Source organism: Hyaena hyaena, unplaced genomic scaffold (genome assembly GCF_003009895.1).
Source record: "Hyaena hyaena isolate Hyena2069 unplaced genomic scaffold, ASM300989v1 scaffold_78, whole genome shotgun sequence".
NCBI lineage: Eukaryota > Metazoa > Chordata > Mammalia > Carnivora > Hyaenidae > Hyaena > Hyaena hyaena.
In genome coordinates this window covers 1,149,875-1,167,809 of record NW_024080710.1, presented here as the reverse complement: position 1 = coordinate 1,167,809, position 17,935 = coordinate 1,149,875, and the positions used below count along the sequence as shown (strand labels likewise).

Genomic DNA, 17,935 nt, shown 5'->3' with positions numbered 1-17,935 from the left:
AGGGCACAGCCACTGGGAAACTGCTGTGGATGAGGTCACTAACAACTTCCTGGTAGCCGGCCACACAGGGACCCCAGGCCTCATGATCCACTTCCCCTAACCTACATCCTACCTTTCTACGTAGGCCTCCTGTCCTCCCGGCGAGCCCCTCCTAATACCCTCTCCACAGCCACAGCACTGCAGCTTTTCTCTCCTCATTCTGTGCATGGGCCCAGGCAACATCATCACTGCTCACAACTTCTGCACCTTCCCTGCTCAGAAGTCACAACTACATCCCAGCCTAGAACTCTCCTCAGAACCCAAGACTCATTTATAATTGCCTTTTAAGCAGGTAGATATTTTGTGGGCACTTCAAATGACCCGAATTAAACTTGTTAGCTGTCTCCTCCATATTGTCCTTTGAAAAGCCACTTGCAGCAGATCCATCCCATCATCTACACAGGAAACCCCTCCTCAGTTCAGACTCATCTTCCCCCTCAGACTCTGTAAGGACTGGCTAACTCATCCCGTTGCCTCTATTTTCCTTCTCATCCGATGAGTTCTTATGCTGCCTGAGTAATTTTTCTAGAATATGAACCTGAGTATATGTAATTCCTGGTTTCTTAAATTCGCATTTCAGTCCTTTAAATAACAAAGGCAACAGAGAAAAGCATTTCCTCTGTTAATTACAAAGTTAACTGAACAAATCATTCACCAGATGCTTCATGTCCACAAATCACTGTTTTAGGTGTTACGTGGCATTTTAAGATGGGTAAGACAAAGTCCTGACCTCAAGGAATTATCCAGTCAAGAGCTTCATGGGTTCTTAAAACTTCCGTGTGTGGGTTTGCCAGGGAGGTAGGATGGATGGATGCAGTGGCATGGAAAACCTCCAGGCAGAGGGAATATCAATGCAAATGGAGAGACAAGTGGCTCATGTTTGGAAAACAAGAAGTGGTTTGCCTTGGCTACTACATGGAATACAAAAAAGACACATTTTGGGACTCCATAGTGAAAATAAATTGGTGCAAATAAGCTAAATCAGGTATTCTTGATGGGAAAAGGGACATCGAAGATATGTCGGCAGAAAGATGAGCCTTGGAAAAACTAATCCAGCAACACTATGCAATACTAATGAGAGTTCCAATCAATGTCTGGGAAGCGAGACAGACACTGGCTGCACAAATTTACGAGGATGTGAAGCAAAGAAATGAAAGCATGTAAAAGGACAAAACAGCACAGCAACTGGTGGGTTTGGAATTAGACACAGAGCAGAGCATTGTGGCCTGAGACACTGGTGGAAAACAGAGACCTCTAAGGGGAATGCTAAGATCAAGGGCTGAATTTGGAAATAAGTTTGAGGGAAGGGAAGAGGCAGGAATGAAAAACACCTTGGTGACAGATCTCCAAAATCTTTTATAGTTTCAATACTGAGAATCTACAATGTACTTATTTTCTGAAGTTGCAGAGGGTGCAGTCATCGGTGGAGAGAACAGACCAGCAGGATGGGCTTTCAAAGGACGCCCCTTTTACAACCCAAGTCAGATGACATCATTCCTCGGCTCAGTATCTCCCTGTGAACTACCTTTTCCCTCACAGTAAAATTCAAATCTTCACCGTGACCAGCAGGTCACCTGGCCAGCCAACTGACTTCTCCCTCTGACTGCTCGCATCGTCCTTCCTGCCTTCAGGCCACACTACCCTCCCTGAAGGTATGTACCAACACCTTCCACTTCCATCTACCTAAAATGCTCTTCTTCCAAAAACCCCATGCTTCACTCCTTTACCTTTTTTTTTTTATTAAAAAAATTTTTTTAATGTTTTATTTATTTCTGAGAGAGAGAGAGAGAGACAGCATGAGCAGGAGAGGGTCAGAGAGAGGTAGACACCAAATCTGAAACAGGCTCCAGGCTCTGAGCTGGCTGGCAGCATAGAGCCCAAGGTGGAGCTTGAACCTATGAACCATTAGATCATGACCTGAGCCGAAGTCGGACGCTTAACTGACTGAGCTACCCAGGCTCCCCACTCCTTTACCTTCTTTAGGTCTCTGTTAAATGTCTGTTTATCAGAGAGGTGAGACCTCTAACCATCCCTTATAAAAAGCCCCTCTTCCCCAAACCCTCGCCCTTACTCACCCCATCCTCCTTACTCAGCTCATTTCTTCCTCCACCCTACTGCTGTCTGCCATGTGACATATTTATCCATGACTGTCTCCCCTCCTCAAGAATGAATGTGAGCTCCATGAGAGTGAGCGTTTGCTCTGTTCACTGCTATCTCCCAGGAACGCGATTGGCACCTAGTAGGATTTATGCCAAGAATGAGTTGGGGGCTTGAACATAGAGAAGTTTAAAAGTGCAGCTGCAGGAATGTGTGTTAATAAGCAAAAGAGCAAAGCCTGTGGACTGAGGAAGAGCCCTGCGAGGGCAGGTGACACAGCAGGCTCACCTGTCACACACAGATGTATACAATATAAACCAGCTGCCTGGCAGCACCAGCCACCATACCTGTTAGCCTCACCAATTCTGCGCATGAAAAGTAAACAGACAGGTACACCCACGCTTCAGAAATGTTCTGGTAACTCCTGGATTTACAGACCTGTTCATTTTTATCTGGCAAAGAAAGGCTCATTTTGACATCTGACTTCATTCTCCGCAGTAGGTATGGATTTATGGTATCTCGTAAGACACATGCACACTTATAAGCAGTTTTAACCTTTAATAAGAGGAAAAGGCAGACAATTAGTTATATTTAAGAAATACATTTGTTCTTACCTCTCACTTGATTCCAATGTTTAAAAAAAAATTTTTTTTAATGACCTATGGCTATACAAAAGTGGCTGGAAATGGTTTGGAAAAATTAGGATAAGCTCCATATATTCCATTAGGTGGTAGATTTCATAAGATCTCATTAGTTAAAAAAAACTTATTAATCAAATTCACAACAAAAGAACTGATGCCCCATTCCTCCTCCATACTTTGCCTTAATTATTATTATTATATAGTTAGAACCTAAAGTACAGATTTCTTTGGTTCTCGACTACACTCTAGGGGAAAAACAGCTTTCAAATGAATCTGTTTAGAATCTTGCATTCTCCAAAAGCTACAAAGGAACTGCTGCCCTACAAGACTGAAGATCAAAAGCTCACTCTGGGAGAAAGCTGCAGCAATGGGAGCAACCAGATAATAAGCAGAGATTACTGCCCACTGGGGACTTAGGAGAGTAAGTTCAAGAAAAGCCCTATGATCCCAGAAATAAAAGGTCACTCTAGCCTAAGATGGAGCATATGGTTCTGTAATGGAGTACAGCCACATGAGATGGGTATTAACTGTATGTAGAAAAACAAAGACCCACAGCTCAGGAAACACTCCCTCTGCAATTCACTTAAAGGCAAACAAAGAATTCAATAAATTATTGATATCTAAAAAAATCTAAATAGGCTTAACAACCTAGTAAATTACTATTTAAAGGAACAAGAAAAATTCCAAACGAAGTTTAAATTTAACAGAGTTAGCTGCAAAATGAAGGGCAATAAAAAAAGCTTGACCATAATACATACAGAAAAACTGTTAAAAAGTAACATGTAAAAAATATTTTAAAAGACCCTAAGAACACTCCACTCAATGTATACATGTATGTGCATCTATCTACCTTGTGTATGGGAGTACAGAAATATATATATAAAAAAAAAAACAGAATTTACTTTGGAATAGTAGACAATAACAAACAAGTTGAATTAACAACTTTTAATTACAGGTAACCTCACAAATGTATCATTCAAATGCTGATAAAAATAACCCTGGAAGGTGATGATCAGGAACATATTATGGTTTGTAATATAGAGATAAATTTCCAAATTAAAATGAAATTACAGTCCCACCAAGGAAGCAAGTACATGGTTTAAATTCTTCCTAAAAATACACATATTATGTTAAGGAAACTGTCTCCACATCCCCACCTCTACCCACATTTCTCCTATCTGGAAGCACAAGTGAGCTGGATGATGATTTGGGAAGACCAGGGCTAGGCTGGTGGGTGGCCTGGCTGCTCATTTCCACTCTCTCTCCTGCCTGTCCACCCCTCAGCAGAGTTCTCCTTCCCCCACCCCTCCCTGCTCCTGGCCCACCATGGTGAACTCACAGGGGTCAGACCTCAGAGTTGGCTGGGGATGGGTCTGTTTTTACACCCAACTCTCCTCAAAGGAAGATCTAAAGCTCTGGAATGGGGGGAGATGGGAGAGCAAGGAACACCAAGAAACCCGATTTTAGCCTTGACATCAAGTCACGTTCTCAGTGCAACTTTCCTAGGCTATCCTGTGCTTCATGCAATAAAGCCGATTCTATATTTACTTCCCATCTGCCTCCATCTCTCTGTGAATAAACATACATGGTGGGAATCCAACTGTATTTCTCATAATTATCCCTCCCAACTCTCTAGTGCCATGGAAAATGGAGACCTAGCTGAGCACGCCCGTGCTTCCTTCCTATTCCTGACAAAGCAGAGTGATTATCACTCCCCAGCTCTGCCTGTTCCAGAGCTGAGTGACCTTAGGCCAGTCACCAAACCACTGAGTCCCAATAACCTTGAGCAAGAAATGAGGTTCTTTTCAGTTCTAAAATCCCCACACAAGCTTAACACGCAAATCCAAGATGAGTCCATATTCTTGGCAGCTGATGTTCTTCTCCCTCACCTTCCTCAGCCTTGTATAGTCATCTCTCCCCCAGGGAGCCTTTCTTGACTCCCACAAGCTCTGATATTGCATTACCTCCCCTGACCACAGTCTTCATTACCCTGTACTATGATCAGCTGTTTATCACGTTCCCACTGTGCACCCACCACTGGAATGGATACTATTCAAGGTAAGGTTCTGGTTGTCAGCCACCTCTCATCATTTTAGCCCCAGCCTGACACAATAAATTATCTGCTGATAGACTACCTTCTTGGGATTCAGTAATCGATGGCAACCACGGACTTAAAAAAGCAAATGTGAAAACAACACCTCTGCTCTCAAGGACCTAATAACCTAAAAAAAGGAAAAAAGAGAAGTACACAAACTTCTGAAACAAGGACTTCAAGGAAGAAACAAACCATGTTTACAGGGTCTCAAAGTTTCTCCCCATCAAGTGACTTATGAATTCCAAAGGAAGTGGTTAACTTCGAAGAGTTTAAGAGATCTGGTAAATACCAGCTTACCCAAGTAATCAGACCACCACCACCAACTACCATCACCACTGAAGGGATAAGCCAACAGCATGTGCCTCCAGATGTGAAGAACTGAGAAACACAAGTCACAGAGAACGTGACACAAACCCAAAGTGAGGCACTTTTTACAAAATAACAGGCCTGTAGTCTTGAAAGATACCAAAGTCATGAAAAGCACAACAAAAATAGAGGAACGATTGTGGATTAAAGGAGGACTAAACAGGGAACCTACCAGAACTGGCAAAATGTGAATGACTAGAGACTAGACCTCAGAATTGTACCAGTGCTACATTTCCTCCTGATTGTGATGTTTTCACTGTGGTTATGTTCTTAGGAAATACACACTGAAGGACTTGGAAGAAAAGGGCATAATGCCTGCAACTTGCTCTAAGATGATTCACACAAACCAGTATAAATTTGCGTGCACATGTACAGAAAGGTGGGGAAGAAGGAGGGAAAGAAAGATCTAGCAAATGTGGCAAAATGTTATAACAAGTGGTGGATCTAGTGAAGAGTATGATTTCTTTTTACAATTCTTGCAACTTTCTGTTAAGTTTGAAATTATTTCAAAGGAAAAATTTGTTAAAAGAATGGTATAAATGATGGAGAACAGGAACTCAGTGGAGGAAGAAGGCTCTTATAAAAGTTAGTTTTTACAATCCTCTAATTTTAAAGGGCTAAAATTCTTTCTGTAAATATTTTAAAGCAGGCAAAGGTCTCTTTTGGTGGACAGCTTTATTTCTGGGTCAGCTGTGACGTGGCAGGCACAAGTCCCGCAGGAGGTCTGTGCAGACACCCTGCTCCTCAGCTCCTCACCGAGGCTAAAGCCTGCCTCCAAATGCCACAAACTGCCCTCAGGTTGGCCTCCTGATTTTCCTCTCAGTACAACTCCCCTTTACCAGTCACCCAGACCTAAAACCTCAGGGCTCTGCTGCAGCGAGCTCACCATGTCCACTCCATTTCCTTTACCTGGTCGGCCCCACATCTTGTTTGTTCTGCCTACAAAGATGCCACTTAGAGCTTTCACTCTCCACCTTCCTCCTGAGAACCACCGTCCAAGTCCAGACCCAGGTCCTTATCACCCTCACCCCTAACAATTCCTGCAGGTCCCTCAAAACCAGCTTTCCTCCCATAACCATCTGCAGCCTGAGTGACTCTCTGAGAGAAGCCCTTTTTCAGCCTCCTACCTGGATACCTTCTGTGGCTCTTTGGTGCCTGAGCACCTCTGACTGCCTCCCTTTCAAGGTCCCCATTTCTGGCATCCACACCTTCCCTGCTCTCTCACAAGCATCGCCAGCGCAATCAGGCATGTCTCTTCACTGCCTGTGGCCATATAACATGGCTGCATTCATTTTGCTGCCCTAATCTAGAATGCCCTCGCTCTTCTTAGAGGGAGGCAAACCATAAGAATCTCTTAAATACAGAGAACAAACTGAGAGTTGCTATGGGGAGGTGGGGCACAGGGGAGAGGGGAAAATGGGTGATGGGCACTGAGGAGGGCACTTGTTGGGATGAGCACTGGGTGTTGTATATAAGTGATGAATCACAGGAATCTACCCCCAAAACCAAGAGGACACTGTATACCCTCATGTTAGCCAAACTGACAATAAATTATATTTAAAAAAATTTTAAATTAACAAAAAAATAAATAAATACAATGCCCTCACTCTTCTTAGACTGTTTTCCCAGAATCAGGTTAAGGGTCACCTGAGGGTTGCATCGTCTTCTCTGAACAACTCAATCCTCCCTGGCTTCCCCTATTCTAAGCTTTTACACTACTTTGTAATGCATTAAATTATATATATGTCCAGAATGATTCACTGTTGTTTCATAATTCTGACTGCTCCTGAATACTTTACATGAGTTTTTAAAACTCATCTGAAAAAAATACGTACTACAAAGCACAAATAATTTTGTGATTTTTGGCAGATACTGGTTTATAAGCTTGGCCATTTCGCGTATATTATGAATGACTTGGCTACAAAGTATAGTACTTAGTAGGAACACTTAAATATTAAAATACCTGAGTATTACCTGCCCAATACATTACCTGTACTGGGGAGGCATTTGAATATCCCCCCATGGTGATAGGGACGGAGAACTGCTCCATGAACACAGGCAACGTGCCTAACTTCCCTGGGAAGATGAAGTCAAAGAGAGACCACAGCTCCCGGAGGTTATTTTGCATCGGTGAGCCAGAAAGGATGATGCGATGAGGGGTGCGGAACTATGTGGGGAAAGAAAACACTTTTTTATTAAATTCACTTCTCAAGGGATGATTACCATCCCTACCCCAAAATACTCCCATGCAATCCTGTTAAATTTATCACCTTTACATATAATTTTAGTCATCTCCAAAATGTGGACACTTTATGCAATTTTAATTCTTCAGTTACATATAAGTAAAACAAATAGGGAAGAATTTTTCTTATTGTTCAAGCTGAATAGTACAGATCAGAGTCAAATTTGGTTACATTTTAACAAATGACCCCAACAAGAGACATTTAGTAATGTGAAAAATAAGACTTTTTAAAAACATGACAATGGGCAAGAATAAAGAATTTTCTGCATTAAGGCAAAATGTGTATTTCAAATTCCTTATGCAAAGGCCCTAAGTGTGTTACTTTCAAACATTATTTTCCACCTAGAAATCCCCCTGGTTATAAAAGGTCATACCTGTTTGCAAGCAAGGGTGACAGCAGCATTTGGATTTCGAATTTTGTGCCCCTCATCCAAGATCACGTAGTGCCAGTCATGTCTGCTAATGTCATCTTGCATCAGTCGAATGTAGGAGTAAGAAGTGATCAAAATGCCATGACAATGAGCAATATCTCGAATTAGTTTCTCCTAAAATGATAAAATGGTAGACCCAGTTTTAAATACTCTTCAAATGGCAACCTTTCAATCACGATATATTGTAATGCACTTTTAAAATATGTACACAAACATAATATACACAACTATAATTATACATTATCAGCACCAAAGTTTACTTTATGTTTCATTAATCTGTAAGTGGTAAACATGGACTACTATGTCTATTATTAAGCAGGGAAGCCACAAAAGAAGACCAGAAAGAGTTACACTATGTAAACACTTACCAATTTTTATTTTTCTAAAATATCCTTCCATGTCAATCCTTGTTAAATTTAAATCAACAAGATAGATGGGAAGTGATTTATTATTTTAAACCCAGAAAAAGAAAATGAGAAAAGCCAAGGAGACAAGACAAATCCAGGAGCTCTTCCAGTGTAAAACATGAATTCCAGGACAAGAGAGTAGAAAAGGATATAAAAGTGATGATTTTTTTTAAGATAGCAAAGGAGCAATCTTTCCATAATTCTAGGTGGAAAGCTTTGACCCTGGAATTCTGCATTGATCCAGACTATCAGTCATGCCTGAGAGAAAAAATAAACTCCACCTTCAGAATGGCAAAAACAGAAAACAAACCAGCAGGAGAAAGATTAGATAGGGTATGCTATATACCCAGCCAGTGAGAGGAGCAGTCACTAAGAGAACATGGTGACTTTCCAACATGGTGACACGCTGACATGGTGAACATAGTGACACCGACAGCAGAGCTCCCTGAACCGGAATGCTCATCACACACAGAGCACTCCCAGCAACTCTAGTGAAAATGACAGAGGTCCTACTACTAACCCCTGTTTTACAGATAAGGAAACTAATAATAGACCAGGTCACACAGCTGGTAAGTGGAAGAGTCACAATTTGAAAGTATAAGGGCAGCCAACTCCAAAGCCAGCATTAACTAAATATTGGGCAACGCTGCCTCATTTTTTTTCTGTAAAAGAAAAAAAGTTTAAGGGAAAATTACATGTAGTATATATAGCAGTTCTTAATATAAATTATAGGTATTCTCTGCTTCAAACGAGGCCACCTCAATTTTATGAAAGACCTATATTAGTACCTGTTTTTGCTAACCAGAAGAAATCCAAAGAGGATTTTTGCTTTTGTGAAAAAAGGTGAAGAGCAAAATTAGCTTTCAGTGTTTGTTTCCCAGCGAGCCATTCCAGAAGCAGTGCGCACCCCAGCAACTAGAGTGGTGCCACCAGGCGGCTTCTCCAGGAACTACACTCAGCATCTTAGCAGCAAGCTGCGTGCTTGGAACCGGGTCCGCACGCATTTGTGCTGTATCTCGACTTATTTTGTGTATATTAGCAAGGTGTGTCTTCAAGCATCAGAAAAGACTAAGAGAAGTTATTCTGGGGTTCTGGGAACGCTCAAAAAGTTTTCCATATAATTACTGTTAACTGCTTCTTCACTTCATGCCATTTTAGTTTATGGAAGGTTTTATGGGTACGCTCTACTTTGGGGTAGCAAGGAAACCTATATTAAAATAGTAGGTAAATATTAAAGCAGTGTTTTAAATGCTAAGGAAACTGTTCAGACTAAATCTAAAAGGGATATATTTTTAAGTGTCACTGTAATTCCTGTTTGGTTTAACAAAACCTAGAGTGTGTACAAGAGAAAATAAAAGTGTACTAAAAACGCGGCCCTTTCGAAGGATAGAAAGGGGCACTAAAGGAGCAACAGGAGACACTGTCTGATTCTTAGCTGTGAAAAAAAAAACAGGTTGGATTACATTTGTAAAAAACAAGCCCATCTACTGATCCACAGTTGCTACTTCAACATAAATACAAGAAAGGAAACAGACTGTAGATATATCAAGCTACTCCAGGGAGGAAAAGTAACAGGAAACAGAAAAATAAAATCAGGAAAATAGAACACAAAAAATACAATAGCTGGTTTCAGACTAAATGTACCAGGGTCTCCACAATGATAGCGCGTTACTAGCAGCAAGACTTTCCAAGGGCTACACATGGCCAAACCCTTACCCCCAAACTAGACTGGCACTGCAAGTTGAAAATATGGGAAATACCCAAGAAATGCAAACAGAAACAGGGCAGGACTAGAAATACAAATACCAGACAAAAGGAACTGACCAGAAAAAGAGAGGGATTTTGATATTTTAAAGGAGACCATGCACTAAGGAGGAGGAGCCAGGCACCACCAGGCACCTTTACCTTCCAAAAAGCTCTGCAACAATCCGTGAACGCAAGCACTCAGCTGCACTGATGAAGCAGTACAACCACAGCCTGCAGGGCACCAACCACAGCCTCCAGAGTTTGACAGGTCAGAAGAGAAAGTAAGATTAAAGAGAACAAAGGGTCAAAAATTAAGCTACAAATGATCTGATGCGCACCACCATCCATGAGCTCCTTTAATAGCTATCGGCAGGGCTTGCGACCACACAAAGAATACTCATTCTTTACATGCCACTGAGACTGAAATCAAACCAAGCAGTCAGTGCAGTCTGCTAAAAAAGGAAAATTAGAAAATACAATAAAAACAAAAATTAGTGGACCATTAAAAAAAAACCTGGTAGAACTAAAAAAGCAAAAATCGAAATAGCTCACTGAAAAGACCAAACAGACAAACCTCTGTAAACTCAGCCCAAAGAGCAGACTCAGATGCACAGCATGAGAAATATCAAAGGAACACAACCCAGACATAGACAATACACAAATGTGTATTCTCACCAATACCACTGGTGAGCTAATGTCAAAACCCTGAACACTCTGACAGAGGACGACTGTTAAAAAAATAAAGTACCAAAATGACCCAAGAAAAATGACACAAACCGATCAGACCAATTACTGAAGAACCTGAAAAAGATGGTAAGCTCTTCTCACCAAAAGTCAACCAGACCCAAAGGGTTTCATGAGTAAAGTAGGAATCTATCCTGTTGTTTAAACTGTTCCAAAATGCAGTGAGGCACAGGATGCATTTCAATTCATTACTGTAAGACTAGTAAAACCTTGTTTCCAAAACTAATAGACACAACACACACGTGTCTGTACTCCCTACTAGAGATCTGTTACTTTATAAATAAAACCTAGTCGTATATTAACTTAATGAGGCTCATCACAAGAATACAAGAATAGCAAAACATTAGGAAACCTGAGGTAATAATTCATGTAATCACAATTATACAAATTTTATAAAATTCAACATCTTCAAAAATGACTTTATTATGTTAATAAACTAGGATTGGAGTATTTTTCAATTCAATAGAGTATAAAAGGGTGCAGTAAGAGCCAAAAAATTTTTGAAAGAGAAAAAGTGGGAGAAATGACCTTCTCATGTCATAACACACTCAAAACTTCCAAGTTAATAGAACTGCTTTAGAGGTTAATTATGATATCTGGTACATGTTAAAGGTTCAATGGGGAGATGATGATGATGATGATGATGATTACTGCTACTCCTCCTCCTCCTCCTCTGCCATCACCCATTCACAATTTTCAATGCCTGCTCAATACTACACTGAAGACCACACCTGATTAACCATTTCCCAACTCTGTACCTCACGATGAAGGCACAGTAAAAAACCTCAGGGCTCACAGCTTTACAAACACACACATAGGTTCTCCTGGGACTCACCTCCCTCCATTTTGCCTTGACTACACTGCTATTCCAACGCCACTGGCCCCACCGCAGCTACTAGTGCCCATAAAGAAAAGCAGGCTGTCCAAAGAAGCACTGCTCTATCTCAAACACCTCATCCCATCAGTCCCGCGACTTTTAGAAGCCAGAATGGATGTTAATACTTCCTCTGCATCTAAATTTTCTCCTGAGACTGTGGACAGGCAGCTACCACAACTCTACCCCCATTTTCCCCTATAGGAAAGCAGTGGCTGCTCAAAGTCATGAAGAAGGTAAGACCTGAGAAGACAGCAAACTGAAATACAGAATGCACGTGCCTAATTTCTCCTCTAGGCCCAGAGCTCTGTGTATACACAGAGAGAAGAGGGGGATGAAAAAAACAGCACAAGTCAAACTACCACTCACATTTATAAAATGTCTACTGCATTGTAGCCAAACCCTGCAAACATGGGCCCATTGCTCATGACCCTGAAACTCCTAACTGCTAGATTCAGGATGGTCATTCCATTAACCCCCAAGGAATGCCGCTCCAAACTGGATTCTGGACATCACTTCAAGAGAGTTAAACAAATGAGACGGCAAGCTCCTCAAATACACACTACCAGAACCATGGTCAGCTACCTTTGCATGTATAAGGATCAAAGTTTATTTGGAAAATTCTGTAATGTTAATGTTATAGAAATACAGAATTTCTATCATATTCAGAATATGTATGACAATGATTAAGACTCAAAAAGACTTTTGTAAAAACAGTAAGAATTTTTTAAAAATTATCCCTATTGGAAATATAACCTCCACTTAACAGCCACTGGGTAAAAACACCATCTAAGACTATTTGTTTTCACCTGATTCAATCTCAGAATTCTATAACTGCCTAGACTGGAGTTTCAATAATGGTGAATTGCTGAATATTATGGACGTCTCTATCCAAACACTTAAGACAAATCATCTCGGGCGGTTTCAAATTAAAAGCTTGTAAAATATGTAACCTCTCCTAGTTTTTGCAATTAATAGGGTACATCTGCAATTAGCCTGACTTACTGAATGCAGTGCTGTTGTCATTAAAAGATGTCTGTGGAAGTGCTGCTGTTATTATGGAGGCTCAGGAGACCAATCCCTCCTAGAGGGCAAACAGTGGACTGGTAGAAAACAACAGCCATAAATCACACTGTCAGGCAGCGGGGAGAGCGGAGTGGAGCACAGGCACATGAAGGCCATTCACGGTAAACACAGCACGGCAGCTTCCCGGGCAGGATTTACTGCACCTGTAATTAATTAAAATTTCCTTCAAGCTAAATCTTTAATAAACAAGGATTTGTGCTGACAATGAAGAAAAAAGGGCTCCAGCAACATAATTTTACAATATACTTCACAGAACAAGCATAGCATCTATTATTTCTTGTATCAGGTGTATACACCGTCCCTAAAGTTAATAGGAATTACATCACTTTGTGTTATAATTTGTGTACTTGGAATGGGTCTAAAATATTTAGGATGCTTCAGGGACCATGTGGCCCTTTTCTAGGTTTATCTGTTATATTTCTTACTTGACTCCCTTCCAGCTCTTTAAGAAGCCAAGTCTTTTGATTCCGAGTGTTCCAGAAAAAAGGCCTTTTTAGAGAACACGTGATGGCAGTTTCATCAGCCACGTTTTCCTGTGGTTTGCTCTTTACTCCTACCTTGCATTTCACAAAAAGAATTTCAACATGCTATTTCATTGTTTCCATTTGGGGCCAAACGTATCTGGATGTGAGAAAAAAGGTCTGGATGTGAATGCCCACGAACATGTTTGATAAAGCAAGTGTGAACCTTCTATCTAGAATGTATTTATACTGAATCAGTCAGAAACATCAGAGCATCTTTTCTTCTCTTGACTACTGAGAAGGAGGAGTCTACAACATTCTTTGTTTCTAACAGTAAGAATTCACTGAGTTACATGCCAAAGACAACACTAAGCTTCTTGCGCACATCTATTACCCCAACAACTCTTCACAAAATTACCAAAAAAATACTCATTTTTCAGGAGATCAAACTAGGCTCAGAGAAGCTGAGAGACTTGCCCAAGGTCACAAAGCTATCAAATGGCAAATCCAAGATTGGAACTCTGGTCTGGTAATGACAAAATCTAAGCTTTGGAACCTTTATGTTATTGTTGCATTTCCCACTCTTCTGCCTCTAAGTGCCAAAAGTTGATCAAAATAAGACAAAATTCTTTGAATTATCAAAAATATTCCACGTAACTACTATATCCTACACAGCAGGAAAAGGCAGGAGAAACAAAGTGACAACTGCTTCAGAACATAAGCAAGAAGCTTCTCATTATGTATCTTCCAACAATTTGAAAAAAGGGTCCTTAATAATTAAACTTCATAACACACTGCTAAAGATGCCACCACCCACTGTGAGTTATGTGCTAAGTATCACAAAACTGCCTTCTTTTATTATCTTTTCATATGTTTTCTTACCTCAAAAAAATGGTTAGATTTTCAAGGTTAAAAACCATCAAACCCATTTTTTGGAGCCCTAACAGCATCAAATACATACAGTAACATGTGTATAGTTATTCAACAAATGTATGCTAATTAACTCACATATCAAGTTTCTCTATGTAAAAAAAAGGATCACGAAACATAATAAGAAACGGAAAATCTTAGATTCATATTAAATGAGATTTCAATTGACTATTAAAGATGATTCAGAAGACTGAAGATGTCTTTATCTGATTTGATTGGTTGAAACTATTAGCCACATATATTTTTGCATGGCTGCTGGGTTTGCACTTGATAATTCTAAATTATGCTGTCAATCAAAGAGAATATTAACAAAGATAATATAGGATCACATGGTGAGAGAGGTGGGAAGCTAAAAGGCAATGTAAAGGAGAAGAATGATAGATGCATTCCATTCAGAAATTGTTTGATCATTTGATGCCTGTTCTCTAAATGAAATTTTTTTCTAGTTCTTAAAATGTTACATAGTATCAGCTACAACAAATCATTAGGAAAATAAAGACAATCTACTTGAATGATAAGCAGAACAATTCTGAGAAAACTTTTAAGTTTTCTAAAGAGAATTTCCCTTCTATATTTTCTCCATCACTGAATGTCCCTAAACCAGAGTGCCAATCACATTTAGACGGGACAGCTACTGGGCACAGAACGCCCCACTATGGAGAAAAAGAATCTCAGCTGATAAGAACAGAAAGTAAGTTAGGCATTACACACTGGGTTGGAGGTCAGGCTGGCAATGATAGAATATTTGAAATATGATTAAAAAATATAAACTGTATTTCAGTCTAGCACATTATCTGTAAGCCAACAGGAATGCATGGAGTGGTGACAAAGATCTTTACACATAAATGAAAAAGGAAGGGGCAAAGATATCAAATGTATCAAAGGTATCAAAACTTTGGTGTTTGAATCCAACAGCTGGAGTTCCGATCTTGGAAGTGCATTAACAAGGTCTGTGCAAAGGATTTAATGTATTTTCAATGTGTCCTCATCACAAATAATAAACTGATACTAACAATAATGAATAATAAATTGTGTTTCTAAGTCAAGAGTACAGTTTGTAAGATGCAAAGGAATATCTCTGTTATCTTTTGCATAAAAACTTACATCTTTAGAGATCTAGAATCTCTAAAAGATAGAGTTAATTAAGGGTCAGAGGAAAAACAGAAGTCTACAGCTTTTCCTCTAAAGTTAAATAAGAAACTTCAGGTTAAGGTCCTTGGTAAATGGTAAAGCACTGAAAAATTATCAACGATCATATGTATGATGTGTCTGTGTGCAAAACGACCTCAGAAGATGAAATCACCGTAAACAAAAGTGAAATATCTATTCTTTAAAGCTCTGCCCTTCAAACAAGGAAGCAAGTCGCACCAACAGAGACCTTTTACTTACATTAAGACAGTTCTTTAGTTTAAAATAAAAGAGGAAATGCAGGTAAACCACAATACAGGAGAAAGTGAATATATGCCCTTCAGCATCCCAAAAGAAAATAAAAGGTTAAAGAGAAACATATGAAAAATGTGCCTTTTAAAGAGATGCATCAACTAATGAATCCTGCTGCAAGTGTTTACAATATAAATCATTAAGAAATGTTAACAAACAAGTGAAAAAAGGCATCAAAAATGTTTTACAGGGGTGATGAAAAGATACAACAATTTAGTGTGACTAGAAAAATAATCTAAACTGTTACTTTCACTCTGTTAAAAATCACTGGATTTTTTTTTTTTTTTTTTTTTTTATTATTTCTAGGCAACAGAGAGAGAGACAGCGTGAGCAGGGGAGGGTCAGAGAGAGAGGGAGTCACAGACTGAAACAGGCTCCAGGCTCTGAGCTGGAAGTCAGCACAGAGCCCGACGCGGGGCTCAAACCCACAAACCGTGAGATCATGACCTAAGCGAAAGTCGGTCGCTTAACCAACTAAGCCACCCAGGCGCCCCAAAAATCACTGGATTTTTTGTTTTGTTTTGATCAGAGCATTAACTCTACTTCATTAATTACTTTAATTCAGTTTATCATCACTTAAAATTCAAGGCAAAGTCAACTGATTTTAACAGCAGCTAGTATGAGCAAGATCCCATCTCACCAACCTTGAGCTACCAAATTATAGATACTCCTTATGCACTTCTATCAAAAATTCCACTTACTTAAGATCATAAACAAAACGGAAATCTGGGAGGAAGGGGCACTGAACGGGCGTGCAGAAACAGTGGAGTTTAGTGGCTCACACGTGTCCACCTCAGTGAGGCAAACATTCAGCAGCTTTTTCAGGTGTGCTGCTCTTGGGGGGGGGGGGGGGGAACACGAGAGCTCACTCAAGAGCTCCCAAGACTTGGGAAAGAAAGAACTCATAACAAACTGCCTCTTCCTGTCAATAATGTAACCTGCAAACGCACAGTGAAGAAGGGTAATTATTCATTTACACTTGCTGAAGCGTTGGTCTCAGCAAATGCTTAGAAGGCAGAGTCTAGACGGTCAGACAGAGATGAGAATTTAAAAAGTATAATACAACCTCTCTATGCTACCCATCGGAGCACAGATAAACCTTCTTTCTAATGTAACTAAAACTACAAATAAGTGAAGAAATTCAACTTTCAAAATATGGTGGTTATGCTTACATGATAATCAAGAATTCAGAGACCAAAAAGCAACTTAACTAAAAAGCAATGATACAAAATTAGGAAATTCACAAAAAGGCGGATGGTTCTTTTGTTCATTAAAAATATATTTAAAAGCACGTTAAATGCATTTACCAACGAGGAGTTCTATTACACTTTCCTGGAACTGTGTAAGGAAATGCCCCTTATGCACCAAATGCAGCTGGCTGACTGCTATGTAAGCCCCCAGTGTATGGTCCCACTCATGGTAGCAGGTCGTGATGCCTTGTCTGTGACCAGTTGTATTTCTACTGCACAACAAACATGTCTCAACACCACTATGAACTGTTAGAATGATGAAACCTACATTCATTTTTGTTTTGAAAATACAGAGCTCTAAATTAAATCAGTGACAATAAGATTAATGCAGAAAAGAAACACAGGAACATACATGTGAGAAATACAGGCATCAAAGGGAAAACAAATACGTAAAACAGAGGACTTTAAAACCAAGCAAACCAAAAAGTACTGAAGTATTACAGTGTTACCTTTTTGTGAGTATAGGAGCCAGTTTCATGTAGAATTGCCACTCTGAACGGAGGCCACCACGTGTGAAATTCCTTCACCCACTGATGCATCACTGTCGTTGGACAGACGATTATAGTCGGACCCAACCCCTTGAACCTGCACCCAAAATATCCAAGAAGAAAACACAACCATGAATGATACCATGTGGATGATTAAGCACCAAAAAACAAAAAGGAAACAAATAGAAAGCTAACAGTTTAAAATAGAAGAGCCTAGCACTGGAAAGTTATTTATTTTTTTCTTTAAAGAAAAAGCTATTGAAGTTAAAACCCAGTATGTGAAATCTAGAATAAAGTAAAAGAAAATTAAACAAAAATTACATAGTAAAAATACTTTCCTCTTCTCCGGATTAGGGAAGATATTATAGATTTCTTCAAACCAAAGAGAAACTTCTGTTTGAAGCTTCACAGCCTGTGAAGAGTTTTCATTCACACAATTTCTATCAACTGCACAGCCCTAGGAAGCAAGCAGGCCAGAAACGCCGCAGTGTTCAGAGGCTCTGGAGGCCAGCATGCCCAAGGCAGCAAGGTTCCCAGCGGATGCAGCAAGGCTGAGAGCCAGTCTTCTGACCACCACAGCCTGCCTTCATGGCTCGTG

The 17,935-nt window shown here is 40.0% G+C and overlaps 1 protein-coding gene across 5 annotated transcripts in view; it reads right to left on the bottom strand.

Annotated features, from left to right (window-relative positions):
- The window catches only part of ERCC6 (ERCC excision repair 6, chromatin remodeling factor), a 77,141-nt gene that overhangs the window by 14,821 nt on the left and 44,385 nt on the right, over positions 1–17,935 (bottom strand). For all 5 annotated transcript variants that reach the window (XM_039233693.1, XM_039233696.1, XM_039233697.1 and 2 more), the window contains 4 exons: positions 17,299–17,434; positions 7,855–8,025; positions 7,229–7,405; positions 2,575–2,691 (listed from right to left, as the gene is read on the bottom strand). In XM_039233693.1, coding sequence (XP_039089624.1) covers positions 2,575–2,691; positions 7,229–7,405; positions 7,855–8,025; positions 17,299–17,434 — 601 coding nt within the window. The remainder of the gene's footprint in view (positions 1–2,574; positions 2,692–7,228; positions 7,406–7,854; positions 8,026–17,298; positions 17,435–17,935) is intronic.